General features: G+C 40.7%; 1 protein-coding gene across 6 annotated transcripts in view; it reads right to left on the reverse strand.

The window, feature by feature from the left end:
* Positions 1–15,352, reverse strand: part of kidins220a (kinase D-interacting substrate 220a) — a 45,231-nt gene that overhangs the window by 26,115 nt on the left and 3,764 nt on the right. For all 6 annotated transcript variants that reach the window (XM_056393193.1, XM_056393192.1, XM_056393191.1 and 3 more), the window contains exons 2-22: positions 14,608–14,766; positions 13,259–13,357; positions 12,434–12,532; positions 11,357–11,455; positions 10,786–10,884; positions 10,423–10,521; positions 8,968–9,165; positions 8,700–8,798; positions 8,324–8,422; positions 7,785–7,883; positions 7,402–7,579; positions 7,097–7,261; positions 6,680–6,859; positions 5,978–6,143; positions 5,616–5,767; positions 4,983–5,083; positions 4,691–4,876; positions 4,386–4,526; positions 3,128–3,365; positions 2,837–2,928; positions 278–422 (exon numbers count right to left, since the gene is read on the reverse strand). In XM_056393193.1, the coding sequence (XP_056249168.1) occupies positions 278–422; positions 2,837–2,928; positions 3,128–3,365; positions 4,386–4,526; positions 4,691–4,876; positions 4,983–5,083; positions 5,616–5,767; positions 5,978–6,143; positions 6,680–6,859; positions 7,097–7,261; positions 7,402–7,579; positions 7,785–7,883; positions 8,324–8,422; positions 8,700–8,798; positions 8,968–9,165; positions 10,423–10,521; positions 10,786–10,884; positions 11,357–11,455; positions 12,434–12,532; positions 13,259–13,357; positions 14,608–14,739 (2,866 nt within the window). In that variant the 5' untranslated portion in view covers positions 14,740–14,766. The remainder of the gene's footprint in view (positions 1–277; positions 423–2,836; positions 2,929–3,127; positions 3,366–4,385; positions 4,527–4,690; positions 4,877–4,982; positions 5,084–5,615; positions 5,768–5,977; positions 6,144–6,679; positions 6,860–7,096; positions 7,262–7,401; positions 7,580–7,784; positions 7,884–8,323; positions 8,423–8,699; positions 8,799–8,967; positions 9,166–10,422; positions 10,522–10,785; positions 10,885–11,356; positions 11,456–12,433; positions 12,533–13,258; positions 13,358–14,607; positions 14,767–15,352) is intronic.

Genomic DNA, 15,352 nt, shown 5'->3' on the forward strand with positions numbered 1-15,352 from the left:
AAATGTACTCTTCATTAAAATGCTTGATCAAATAAACTGCCTCTGCAGCCACATCATCGCCTCTATTGGTTTAGGAATAAATATCATCAGAGCTTTGTTTTGCGGGTGTGTCCTCCTCCAAATCTTTCCCCAACAGCTGACTTAAGTTAAAAAGCAAAGCATTAGGGCAGGTTCAATTAAGGCTAAACAACTGTAATGTTGCTGTAAAAACAAAATGTTATTTGTTACCATTAAGAGATGAGGGTGGTGCCAAAGCAGAGAGTGGCTTATTCTTTACCTGTGATAGAAACGATATTGAGCAGCCTCCTCATGGTCTGTGGGCTGATGTCACTGAACCAGTCTTCAGTCACCAGCAGCTTGGTGAGGTCAAATGACATCTGTCTGGTGATGGTCCTCTGCATCTGGCGACGTCGGTATGTGTCCTTGACAGGCAGCGGGTGCACAACGACAAACAGAAAATCTAGTTAGCATAAGACTGGGAATATATGTTTGGATCTAGCGTGTTTCATGTTTCACTTGTTGTTTTAGTGATGTTGGTGATGCTTACGTGATGCTCATGAAAAATCTAAATTTTAAAACAAACTTTTATTGTTGTTTTTTTTATATATTTCTATGAAAAAATCCTGTTATAGTCTCAATAAAACTAGTGTAACAGCAAGAAAGAAAAAGCAGGATCTGCCTTAAAGCCACAGATTTAAAACTAACACAGCCACAGTACTCATTCAACAGAAACATACTCTACAGGGAAGTCTTAAAATAAATCCCTAATGACAAACTGAAATGACAAGTCAAACACCACCTTAACATTTCTCCTGACCCTGAAGAAGATTTAGAGAGAGCAGATGTTTCAGGGTCAACATGTAATCTCAAATCATGTCATCGTAAAACCTTATGTTTGAATGTACAGAGGAACACATGGATGGATCCTATCAGTGTTTAATAGTACTTAAATGCCGTCCACGTATACATTTCTGGGTCTGTTTTGCTCTGATTCGTCAAGATAACCCAGCAAAGGTCTGCACTATTAGTAAGTGAAGTGGTGTGAGAGAAACCAATCAAAAGGTATTCTTTCTCACACTCTCAGCCCCTTCCATATCATCTCCTCATGAGCCAAACATATAATTCTGTGTGACTGCAAATAAAAATCAAAGAGCCACTGTCCAAAGCTGAACAGTCATGACACACAGGCGAGCTATTGACACAGATATACCGGAGAACATCTGTGATGATATCAGACAGCTGCCATGGTCATGAGCCAAGGCAAGGCTTTTGGTTGACTTTGAAGTCGTAACGCCAGTCTCATGACCTCTTTCTCAGAGAGATGAAACATATGGCCACCACTCAGTCAGGCCTGAAAAGGTCTATCATACAGACAGCCCTGTGTGGCTGGCTGTCCAATATGTATTGATTTTTACTGTAGTTCTACATCTTACTGGCCCATTTATATGTTTTTGTTTTTGCTTCCTTTGTGAAACAAGTTCAATCATTCAGTCAACAAAATGGTTATACTTTGAAGTGGAAATACTGAATGCTGAGTTTCAGGTAATAATTATTTTCCTTAAAAAGAGGATTTGTTTAATGCCAATAAATGGAAATAAGATGGTAGATAAATGGAGATACCCATAATGCCATCCAAAACTTAAGAAGCCAAATGAAAATGGAGAGCCACTAACTGATTTTCTCCTCCTGCCCTCATTTTAATCTCCACTTGTAGAAAGAGGACCCTCCTGCCAAGAGCTAGCTAGTGGCAGAGGGCAAATAAAAAGAGCATGCCACCCCGTAATGAAAGGCCCAATACCAATAATTGACGGTGCTAGATAAACCCGAGGTACAAACAAATGTCAAACAAACAAACAAGAGAGGGAGGCGGGAAGGAAGAGGGGTAGTGGGAAGGTCTCGCAGGGGGGAGGAAAGCATCAGCGACAACAGCAGAGTCACTTAGCCTCCTGCCAGCAGACCTGGTGCCAGTGTTTTGTCACAGGGACCCACTGCTGCTAGGCCTTGTCATTAGGCTGTGGCAACGCAGCAGGAAGGATAAACAGCCATTACATCAATTACACCAGGAACCTTGGCCGCACACCGAGCACCTCTCTCTTTTCGTTTGTGTGTGTCTCCTTCTGTCCTCTGGCCTCTGAGATGCCTGCCAACACTGCGCATGTACTGAACACCCCCTTCAGGAAGGAGGCTGAAAAGAGAGAGCAGTGAGGGTTTCTAAGGCAGTATCTCTCACCCTCACCCAGTTATTTCTATTGAAGTTGTTGTGAACTAACTGCATGTTAATTTTGTTTGATTAATGTGATGACATCAAACATTCATTTTCAGCTTTATGATATTTCCAGATGAACATGAGTGCTGTGGGAATAAGTATGGTGGAAAACAAATTCATTTTACCCCATTGTATAAAAAAAACATCTGTCTCCATTTTGATTTTGTATCAAAAGCTTCTCTGAAATGTGTCATTATAGGCTTTTTTGTTTTGTTGTTATAAGGTTAGCTTGGGGTATAAACTGTAAATATTTAGGGTGGCAATTAGAATATAATGTGCTTGATATATTGGTCCTGGTATATTGAATTTTGATTTACTATAGTCCTACTATTGGACTTGTATTTCACATATTGATTGTCTCTATTGCATCCACTGCCAACTCAGCAGGGGCATCCCTCTTTGAATTTCCTCTCCTCTTCCCCAAGGGCTTTTGTTTACGTGCCATGGTTCGTCCTTGTCTTCTCAAGTTAAAGAGCTTGGTGGGGTCAGGAAGCCTTGATGTGAGGCTATAAACCCCAACAAAACATTGCATGGCCTATTAAAAAAAAACTTGACTTCAATTGCTATTACCCTGCGGTTGAGGGCATTCTTGCTGCCAAACTTGGCCTGGTCTTGGCCCAAGCTGTTCTGAGACATCTTCCTCTCCATGTCTTCATGCCATCCTGGAGAGAGGGGGAGGAAGAGACAAAGTTAACAGCAGCTGACCAATGCTTGTGAATGAACAGCATAATTTAGATGTCTATTCAAATAGAACAACAGCTTCTGGACCTGTCAATCCATAGCCCAAAACTTGGTGCAAATCTCCATATACATATACAGTCTTATGTTAAAATATGTTGTATATAATCCCTTGTTCTTTACCTTCAACAGGCAATGCCTCTCCATTGGCGGGGGCTGCCATGCAAAGCTTTTTGGCCGTACTGAGACCTCTGCTGTTGAGGAACACTGGCAGGTGGACGATGTTCCTCATGTAGTCGTGGCCGTTGATATTGGAGTCTCTCAGCACACTATTGAGGTTTTGGTTGATAGCTTTTATGATGATATGGGGATCGCTGGCAAAGATGGAGATAAAGGGGCCTTTGGAGAAGAGTACCCTCACCTGGAATGAGAAAGGGACCATAAGTTAGTGTGTAATGACATCTTTCACGACCTTTTTTGATATTCCATAAAATGTTTATTTTCCAAACTATGCTATCAGCCTGTTGAACTACTATTATTATCTATATAGGGTTTTGAATGTGGACTTAGGTTCAGCCATGTGAAAAAGTTTTTAGCACAGCAGAATCCTCTGTGGAGTGTCTACTACCTAAATGGCAAAATGGATGGTTTACAATCTAATCAATCAACAACATGACAACTAGAGTCAACAGTCAGCTGTAATACTGTGAGAGCTGACTGTCTGCAGCACATGGTTTTGGGGATTTCCACTCTGCTGACTAAGGGACATTGTCCAAGTATCACAGGACTTTGCTTTGTGCTAAATGCATACATGGTTTGTTAACCACTGGCCAGCACCCTCAGGCTCGCTCCACAGGATGATGAACCTCCGTCTCTACAGCACCATCAACTAAGGCAACATCACATGATGTCTGCATCTTTAATACAGACATGTCTGGCAGGAAAAGTACACAGACTGAAGAAAAAAATAGATTTGATTTTGTCATTTGTGTAACCTACAAAATGGATTTCAGAGTGTGTTTGATCTCTGAACAGAAGATGGTTTCAGAGTGACTGGGAGGTGCTTGCAAAGATGAGAAGATTACATTAGAACACAGGAGGTTGCCATCTTCTCTGGGATTACTTCACCAAATAATAACATTTGGCTAAAGGAAATTCTATTACAGCAGCTGGGAGGAGGAATCTAAACTTGGAGGTGAGCTGAGGCAGCTGGGAACACCAGGGTGGCTGCACTGCAACAGAGATGTGTGGGCTCTGTGTGCACAGGTGAAAAGACCACTGCAGGTTAAGGCCACATGGCAGCTGCTTTACAAGAGTCTGTTTCATGGTTATAAATTTACCTGAGAAAATTTTATTTGTTTATTCTGTCTTGTTATCAGTCAAGAGAAAACTGCACTCATCATCCATGTGCCCATACACACAATCACGTGCGAATACACACCGTATCCAGCATTTGCAGCACTTTGTCCTGTTCACAGGCATCCAGCCCATCGATGATGACGGCCATACGTGTCTGGTTCTGAGTGAAGCCATCAATGGTTTTGGCCATTTTTGACATGAGTTCCACCTCGTGCTTCAGAACCTGGTGAGAGACGGGGGGGAAGAAATCAATGGCTCAAAACGATTAAATAGTTCATGTTTATTAGGAACTACAACTTCATAAGCAAATGAATTCAGCCACAACAACAGGATGTCATAGGATTTCCATTCGTCCTTGATTAGGTCCAATGAGGTGCATTAGTCTACCTTCATAAATCCTTCACTCTTGAGTTTGTGCAAGTTATTGGCAGCACTGTGCAGACGTTTCCTTTGGGAGTTAAGGACAGAGTCGGCCACTTGCCACCAGGTCCTACAGTTGAGCAGTAAAGCCAGGCCCACCACGCTGGCCATAGCTATCAGCACTGCATTCACTGTCAAGTTCTCTGGGTCCACCTGGAAAATAAAAGGATTTACACTATTAACTGGGGCATTCAGTGACCTAGTGGTTAGAAGGCATACTGTTTTAACACAGGGACCCCAGTTCGTTGATCTGACTCACCTTAAAGATGGCCAACAGGGCCATACCGGTGATCAGGCACCCTAGTGTCAAGGCAAACAGCACGAAGGAGGGAACACAACACGTTTTCTTCCACTTTTTACCTGGGGTATGAGAGGGATGTCATGTCATGTTAGGGAGATACACTGAGGGTAAAACATTAGGAAAACCTTTTTCTACCATTTTCTACACAGACTGGGATTACCATTATCTGGTAATATAGGATGTAGTTAATGAGGAAAACACTGGCTAAACAGTTATTTTTAATCACTGGTTATACTTACAAAAACTTCATTATGCTGAAAGAGCCCCATTCCCAAAAATTTAATTTTGCACTGATGCAAGTAAATACCAATATAGAAAACCTAATTTAGAGAACTGGGTTATTGTGCTATTAAACATGGATGCATTTCTCTTCTTTCTATTTCTATTTTGGTTTCATTATCAAACGAACTGCCCAGCAACTACTTATTATACTGATATCACCTCAAAACCACTATCAAATATTTCACTAGTCAATTGTCAACAGTTGTAAACATCAGATTCTTTTCAATCTCAGTAACAGATGGTGACTGTGTGCGTGCAGGCTAAAAGGTCACTACATGACTGACATCTAAAACCAAAGAGTGACGTCACCTTGGATCTCATCGTTCTTGAAAACCCTGAAGAGCCTTGTAGCCATGAAGCCAAACTCCCTCTCACATGCATCTGAGAGCGTGGCAATCATCTCAGCCATGGAGGTCTCCCCTCCAACGCTGGACAGACGATTATAATCCGTGAACAAGAACCTGTGTAACATATTGAGCAGGGGAGAGATGGGAAACTGATTATTTGCCACAACAACAACAACAACAACAACAACAACAACAAAAAGAACAACAACAAATGTTAACAAATGTATTTTTTGTCCTCTGAGACTTTTATTTTAATATCAATATAAATCAATATAATAATAAATAAAAAAATAGAGTAAGAGTCTGTGTCTGTCTCATTGTCACCTGACAGGCAGGGCGCGGGTTGTCTGCTCAGGAAGTTCAGGAGGGTTGACAAACATCAGTTTGAGCAGTAGCTCCAGGTAGCCGACCTGGCGGGCCAGACGGGTGCTGATGACCCACGCCCAGTTCCAGCTTTCCCTCTCACGTCGGCTTCCAAAGTACACCAACACTGGATAGAGTAGAGGTTGTCAACCGAGGATTGTTTTTTTTTTTTTTTTTAATAATACCAGTTCATTATTATTATTAACATTATTATTATTATAAAAATGGTTAAGTTCTATTCTTAAATATTATTAAGTTCTCTTAAAAATCAACAACAATGTAAATTAAGAAGCTCAACTCATCCTGTTTGATATTGGTTGTATAATGGCGCCCTCTAGTGAGCAGTTTCAAAAGTATCATAAATAAAAGGTTTTCTTTGTATAAATGGAAAATGTATTATGTTCTATATTACTGTTGTTTTCTTAACAATCTGATGATTGAATCGACTGGCATTGCTGTAGCTGTCTGTACCAGTTTCTTAAACTCAGGCTCAGGACACAAAACTTCTCATAGTGCAATGAGAATATAGGAAAAATTCTCAACTTTTGTGTCAAAATATGTATAAACATTTCTATTTAATCTATTTGCAACTCCCCCAGTGTTCAAATTAAAACAGGACTTCCTCATAGTTATCAGTTCTCACTACATATTCTGTCCTCTCACCAAAGAAGATGTAGAGCAGGGCAAGGAGGCTGAGGGAGACAGCGATTGCCAGCTTGGGATCAACAGTAAAACCCAGGACCACAGCCACTGACCCACAGAGTAGCAATGTGAGGAAGACCACCAGCCATGAGAACTGGAACAGCGGCTCTATCTGCTGGCCTGCAAATGTCTTCATCTCATCTATAAAAAAAGAGAAGGAAAAGAAGTCAAAAAAGAATCTCAAGTCAGATGATCAAGTATAAGGGCAGATCAAAATATAGTACACAATGTGAGGATATGAAGTAACACGAAAACAAACCCTTTACTTAAATTATTACAGAGGGGTTGAAGAAACTGAGGAAAGGCATTGTCCAAAAAGGAACTTCCTCACTTTTCATCTATGTTGAATTCAGTTTTTAATACTGTTTGCTTACTTACCCTCCAGTTTCTTGAGAAGGAAAGACTTGCCGCTGCCCCACTGAGCATACAATCCAACACAGATAGGTGGCTGCATGGTGGGCTCACTCAGGATGTCTGCTAAAGCGCTACTATAGAGGTCATAACCCAACATGTCTCCATCTGACTCCGAGGGGGAGAGGTGCTCTGAGAGAGAAAAAAATAAACAGTGGTGAAGAAAATGAGAGAAGTTAAGCAGAGCAGCTTAGCGTTTTCTGATTTCTGAACCAAATTAGCTCAATTTATCACACATGCTTTTCTAAATAACAAGTAGATATGGGTCATACTGGCTCCAAATATCTGTGTGAGGATGCTTTTCTGGTGGGTGCAGTCGATGTTGTATGGTGTCTCTCCAGCTTTGTTGGGGCGGTAAAGCAGGCGACCATCTTTGGGGTTCCTCAGCAGCAGCTCAGCCAACTTTCGGCTCCGTCCTCGGATGGCAATATGGAGGGGCGTGTCTCCTTTCTGTGTGAAGAAAAAAAAACAAACTGATTATTTTCTGTCTGCTGAAAATCTGAAAAGTAACTATTTATAATCACTTAAAAAATAGTGGACCAAAGAAGAATCCCCCAGAAAAATAACAGCAAAAATGTATTGTTATGATGTTATGAAGGTTTTCTATACAAGTGTGAGTCGTGTGAGATATGTGCAAGAGTGTTTTAAACAGTACCTTGTCCACCGCAGACACTTTGGCTCCTCTATCCAGCAGCAATTCCACTATTTCTATATTCCTCATTTTTGTGGCTTTGATAAGTGGGGTCTCTCCCTCCTAAAACACAAACACACACAACATTTCATCATATTCATTCTGAAATGTATTTTGTACATTAGAGTCTATACACATTGGACCCTTATATTTACAATTAATCCAACACTACACAGTTGAAAAAAGATACAACACCCTTCACACAATAGTTTTTCAGAAAGAAAGAAAGACTTTGGTAGGTTTTTATGGGGTAATATTCAGTTTTCTGCCTGTATCTTTGATCAGTATTTTTACAGGTTTTACAGAAACAACAGGTTTTTGTTGTGTCTATTTTTTATTAACTATAGCAAATGCACAAATACTGTAAAATTTGATCACAGTACAGTATATGAGAAATCATGAAAAATAAAGACAGACGCATGGAACCTTGAGAGGCAGCAACCAAGTAATTCAAAGGATAAGAGCGATTGCATATTGCTCTTTTACACCTGAATGTGCATTACCTTTGTGCAGCTCTCTGTGTCAGGGTTACACTGCAGGATGTCTCTCACCATGGTAGCATTGCCTTTCTCTACTGCCCAGTAGAGGGCAGTCTTTCCATCCTGACATTGAAAGGACAAGGCAAATTACTAGCTTGTTTAACTTAGAAAAAATAAACTGGTAACAAAAATTGGTAACACCGTGCACAATGTGTCTGTTAATATAGCAGTAATACATCTGTGCAAGTCTCACCCATAGAAAAAAGTTTTACTAAAGAACAATAGAGGTAAATTAACAGTATTGAGTAGCAGTGTGACATTTCACACAGAAGACAAGAAGGCCACCTGCTTGCTTTCAAACATCAATAAACCAGCAATAATAGCGTGACAGGACTCCCACCTGGCCTCTGACATCAATATCAGCGTATTTGTTCAGCAGAGCTCGGACTATCTCCACATGACCTCCTCTCACTGCTCCAATCAGCATTGTCTCTCCACTCTGAACGAGAGAGATTGTGAAAGAGGCACAGAAGGGAAAAACAGACACAGAGAGAGACATGAAATGTATTTTTTGTAAATGTATCACATTGTATATCATATCCACCATTTTAAAAGATCCTGTTTGTGTCAAACATCAGCTGGTAATGCAAAAGGTGAGGAGGCCTCACCCTGTCTGGGACATTGACATAGGTGCCAGCATCCAGCAGATCCTGTACAATCTCAGTGTGTCCCTCCTTAGCAGCAATAGCCAGGGCTGTGTTGCCATCCTTGTCCGTCATGTTGACATTCGGGTTCCTCTTCAACAGCTCCTTGACAACTTCTGTGTAGCCGCCTTTCACAGCCACAATCAGAGCCGTCATTGAATTCTGAAAAAAACAAACAAAAAAAAGAGAAAAAAAAAAAAAACACAGAGAGGAGTCATTCGCAGATTTGAGGGTCCCTCTAAACCCTAACATTTCTCAGATGTTTTTCACTATTTGACTGGGTGTAAAGATTTTGTTTAATGTTCAAACATTCAAATGACAGATGTTCAATCATTTATGGCTGATCACAACAAACTGTATTTCCCACATGTTGACAGTTTATTTCAACAGCTCTGGGAGACACTACAGGCTTAATGACAACTTAGCACTGACATCTCATTTAGCGAGCCCAATAATTCATTTATTATATCCAGGCACTAGAGTCTCTTAATCACATATGAATTACTTGCTCTGCAACATTAGCTATTACAGTTCCATCTGATTATTGATGCCACATATAAAACTATTGCATCGTTCAGTTTGCATCAGCCCAGATGCAACATGACTCGAAGGAGCACAGATGTGCTGCGTCATAGGTGCGATCAATTATTTAATATTGTAGTTCACTGACACATTTGTGGCGCTTTGCCGCATTAAATCTTGATTGTGTGAAAACCACACTGGTGAGAACAGGCAGCTTTGTGTGTCATAGCACCCAAAGTGAGCCCAAGACAAAATTAGACCTGCTGTTAAGGTACTTGCTCAGACTGCCAAATCAAATGTTACCACTGTTCAGTAAAAACTGTCAAATACTACACTGTCATGTCAAATTACTGCATCTTCACTCAAAAACTAAAATAAGTTACTTTTCCGGACCTCCAACTCTTAAAGGCTTTTCAAACTTTCCAGACATGTTTAAGAATCATTTCAATTATTGATAATAATCATTACTTTATTAATAATCAATATTGTTTTAGTCTATTATCAATAATTATGTAAACTACAATTATAAATTGCAGTTCTACTTAATTGCAGCTTGACTATTAATCAAAGTAATTTACTAGACACTGTTAAGAAGACTCCTAATTATTCTGGCCTTGCTTGTTTATCGTGAACAAAACAAAACCAGCATAATGCCGCCCCAGTGTGTGATTTTAGATTGCATGCCGGTGTTCTGGAATCAGAGGTGTGACATGTAACACATCAGTGTTGTGTCGCGCCATGCCGGCTCTCCCTTTTACACAGACGTCCAGTCTTGAGCAGGCAGTATAAAGGGGTGAAAGACAGGAAGAGAGGATGCATAGTGTGTAAAAAGGTCAAACTTTGGGAAGCCGCTCAAATAGTAAAGAACCATTCAATAGAAATCTACAATCCACTTACTGCTCCCTCATGGTCCACATCAGCTCCATAGGCCAGAAGGTGCATTACACTGTCATAGTGGCCCTTCCTGGCTGCCCAGATCAAAGGAGTGGTACCATACTGCAAAGAAATGAAGAAAATAAACTAGAGTGCATGAGACAGTGCGTGAGACATGAGGCAAGAGATGATTTAGGCAAGTAACACAGGGACTTGTAAATAATTTTGAAGGAACACTAATAAAGAAAGGCAGAGGGGAGAAGGATTTGGGGCCTGGAGGGTAGATATAGGCCTAAGGACTGGAATCTTTTCAGCGCATATCACTAAATACATCTTCAATGTAATTAAAAACAAGTAAATGATGAACATCTTTCAGTATGTAGTTACCTTGTCTGAGCAGTTGACTTTGGCTCCGTGCTGCAATAAGAGATGGACAATCTCAGCGTGGCCGCGACCTGCTGCCCAGATGATGGGGTAGACGCTGTACTGTTGGGGCAGAGGACAGGGGTGAAGTCACCATGACAGTAACTAATGATCAGTGTCAGGCGTAAGGTCACACTGGCACTTTCAGCCACCTCACATGACTGAAGCAGCAAATGATGGGGCAGGTATCACACAGTGCAGTTGCGGAGCAGGGCTGTGGTTGTGTTGCGTTTTTGTTACTATAAAATTATGTTTACCGATATTTACAACTAACAATTTTCAGTTTACAGCCAGTGAACTGAAACACTGCATCACATTTATGTGGAGTAAACAATCAGAATAAAACACATCATGTGAACACCTCTTAAATACACAAAACATCCTATTGAGGATTATAAACCTATCCTGTTTAACAGATGGAAATATGTCATGTTCTGTAAACATAAATATTATCTGTGTAACTTTCAATGCAGACATAAATGAAACACAGATACCAATGGTGCTAAAGGAAATATAGTGTGACCAGTCTCAGTACCTGACCAGTGATGTGGGGGTTGGCCCCTTTTTCCAAGAGCAGCTCGGCGACATCTGTACAACCTTTGTAGGCTGCCCACATGAGAGCAGTCCAACCCCCCTGAGTAGAAAACACACACACACACACACACAATACAGTTAAGTTGAATTGAGAAATTACTAGGACACATGGGGAGAGAAGATTTGCTCATGTCTACCTCTGCATTCAGTATGTTTAATAATCTGGACATATAATTATCAGTTCTTCATTATAATAAGGTGTAAGAGCAACAATATTATTAAATACAAGCCTTACAGAATAGGTCAAATCTAAGAAGATTTTGTGGTCGGAAAATGTGCTATTTCCAGCTGGTGTGACACACTTTCCACTGAGTGAACAGTGTCCACAGTGTGGTTTATTATAACCCCACTGTGATGACTTGCTGTGATCTGTCCTGTGCAACTTAGACACACCTTGCACGGCAATGAGTCAGTTAATGTCCCGAGTCACTTCCATAACATTACAGAGGCTACAAATTTAAAATCAACTCTACAAGTCTGATGTCATTTAAACCTGTAACCGTTTAGTGCCAATATAGTATTCTAATGCATCTTTTATGCTACCTACTGATGGCAAATACTCAGCAGAATTGCTTTTTGGTTGCTGGAAATGCACATTAACTCTTGAATGGGAAATGCTTGCACCAGTAATACATATGTGTATCTCATCTTCATGTTCCCAATGGTCTTTTAATGAACATACAGAAAAGCTGCTAGAGGAGATCGGCAGACGACTGTCTGCCTCTGACAGTTCTGTATCCAGTGACTAAATCATATCACTGCCCCGTGCAGAGACAACCAGACCTCAGTAAATGGATTACTACTAGAGAGGAGCCATCACACAGAAAGTAATTTCATTTTATGACCATTTCAAGGCTAATGGACCATCCTGTTCAACCAGCACTGGGGTCATCACACCGAATAGAGACCATGAATGTGCATGTACAATCATGATATCATAACTTATTATACTTCAAATTGTTTAAATGCTACATTTTAATGGTCAGTTTAAAGTTTTAGCAGACTTTTGTGTTCTCACCATGTCTCGATGTTCCAGGTTAGCATTGTTCTCCAACAGTTCCCTCACCACCTCGATGTGGCCCTCCTTAGCTGCCGAGATCAACGCCGTCCAGCAGTCCTGCACACAGAGACAACTGGTCACCGTGCGAACTCCCATCAGACTCGAAATCCAGTTGGACAAATGTTTGTCTGAGCTTTACACAGGACGTCCTGGGAATGGTCAAAGCACTGTACCTACCAGCTGGTCGTACCAGGTGCTCATGGGTACACAATGTTGCATGAACAGACAAGAGTGTCAGAGAGTAGAGCATGAGAGACAAGAGCGATTACAACATGTGATGCTACTCCTTCCTCTTCTGCGTTAGTGCAAGAGTGAGCACAAGTTTGAGTGTGCCAGGTGTAATAGCAGGTTATATGAATGTGAGATGTTAATGAGAGGTATGTGAGCAAGCATGCGTGTGCTTAAGTGGAAGAACGTATTCATGCGTGAGTGTGTGCGTGAGGAGGCTGGCTTCTGGAGACACAGGGTGTTGGCCAGCCAGTGGATCCTGTCATTTAGTGAAAAGAGTGAAGGCAGAATTGTGTAATAAGTTGTCATTATGGCTCATGATGGCTCATAATAGCTGAGGACTAAATCCTAGTGTGGTGACTTCAGCAAGATGGAACATCACCACGGTCTTCATTGTCAAGTGGATGATGTGGTTAAAAAGACCACATTGTTTTTCACCCGTGCTTTAACTCTGATGTGCTCTCACTATCTCAACAATGCCACATGTACCTGTGTGTAGGGGTGTGCTCATATTAGGCAGTTTGAGATGTTATGTGAGTGTGTATGCATGCTTACAACATCATCCAAGTTAACGTTGGCTCCTCTCCTAATGAGCTCTTGTACTATCTCCAGATTGCCCTGCTCTGCTGCCACCATCAGGGGAGTCTGTCCATTCTGAAACAAGCAGAGAGAGGGAACCAACTCAAACTGTGATAAGGATTTACACAAGCTAATTAACTGTACTGTTTTCTCAGTAACCCTCAGAGAGAACTCACTGGAAAAAAAAAAGGCAGATGGTGATGCTATTTGATGACTGAACTCTAATCCTACCGTGTATGACATCCAGATATTCAATCCCTTGATGAGATATGGCCTACGTATTGCTTTTCTATTAGTCAGGTTAAGGGGTAAGTATAGCATTGTGGAATGTTTTTCTTATTCTCAACAAATCTAATGAAAAGACCAAAACCAATAATGTGCTGATCTCAATAATTTCCACTCCAGCCTGTGTGTGGCTTTTGGCCCCAAGTCCATTCCTTCCTAATGAATACATAAATATAAAAACAGGTCATGAATATACTTTTTTTTTTTTTAAATATAGTGAATAATTCCGCATAACACTTAAATCTGTAGTTTTAAGCTAATGCACTCTGGCAGGAGTAAACATTTGCTGGGGGCCATTATCAGTTGGGGATTTAGTTCGGTAGTATCTATAGCAGCGCAATGCCGTATGTGGCATTGGCATGAAAATAAACTACAGTACCCATGTTCACGGAAACGAAAGGTCAGGCAGTACGTCCAGTGCAATAATGGGGATCACTGATAAGCTTTTATGAGTCATAATAATAAGCTATATCAGGCTATGGTTACATAAAACTACTGACTTACTGGCTTTCCACAAAGCCTTCAAAACTCTCCCTCTGTTTCTTTGAGGGTACATTATATGAGTGTTAAGTTTTTCTATGAGTACAGAGGGTCTAGAAAAGGTATTTATCCCCCCTTTGAAGTTTTCATGTTCTATTGGTTTACAACACTGCATCAAAGAGAACTTCATGTGGCTTTTTGACACTGATTCAGAAAAAGACAAAAGGGATCTCTACAAAGTTATCCAAAGGAATTAGGACAATGAAACATGAAAACTTTCCAGGAAAGTATCTCCTTTTTGTAGGCACTGTAATTCATACACAGCCAAAAAAAATATTAACCTTAAGAAGATTTATTACTGTAGCTTCACTTTGTAAATGGCTTCACAATCACTTTCAGTAATGTCATCGTTTCCATTACAGCATCATAACACATCTAATACTCCTTTTCCCACAAAACACCTGTTACATGATCCTACAGAGACTCTGATTAATGCATACTTATCCCTAAAATAAACATTCTGAGCCAACAGGGGGTTTGTTGTTATACGGCTGACTTACATCGCTCCTGCTGTCCACATCTCTGAACTTGTCCAAATGTGCTTTGATGGCAGCCAGGTTCTCCTCCTCCACATAACTGAACAGACTCTGGACGGCCAGGGAGGTCATCTTCAGGGAGGTGGTGGTATCCATGGCTGAGTGCTAAACACCTGCACACCACTGAAGAAAGCCAGAGGAAAGCAGATTAGCACAAACATTATATAAAGGACAACAACAATATCTGTGGCCAGAACAGCTAACTGCACGACACTACTGAGAGAGAAACAGAGAAGTTAAAATCATGGTCAGGAAGAGGGTGTGGTGTGTCTTTGAAGGGATGCTATGGAGTAAACAAACCCAACTCACACGCACAGACTAACTCATACAAACCAAAAAAAAAAGAAGATGTTACAATAGTCAGCCCAGCTATAAACATTACAAAATACAATCAGGAAAAAATGTGTTACACCTTTACAAAAACATATGAAACAACACATTTCTCAGTGACAGAAAATAAATACATGAAAATTCTGCTGTATTAATGTAGATTTACTGAACAAGTATATGTGTGTGTGTGTTTGTATGCAGTTCCATGTGCAGCATTTCTATGCTTTTTTGAATTTTCTGTCCTTTCAAAAGTTAAAGTAAAGGTAGAGAGAGTGTAATTTTGCTGTACAGGCACATCTGCAAACCACACACTTACACATATTAAGTGACCACAAAAACCACCACAAATAAATCCTCAACTTTTGGGACACGACACACA

Source organism: Seriola aureovittata, chromosome 13 (genome assembly GCF_021018895.1).
Source record: "Seriola aureovittata isolate HTS-2021-v1 ecotype China chromosome 13, ASM2101889v1, whole genome shotgun sequence".
Lineage (NCBI taxonomy): Eukaryota > Metazoa > Chordata > Actinopteri > Carangiformes > Carangidae > Seriola > Seriola aureovittata.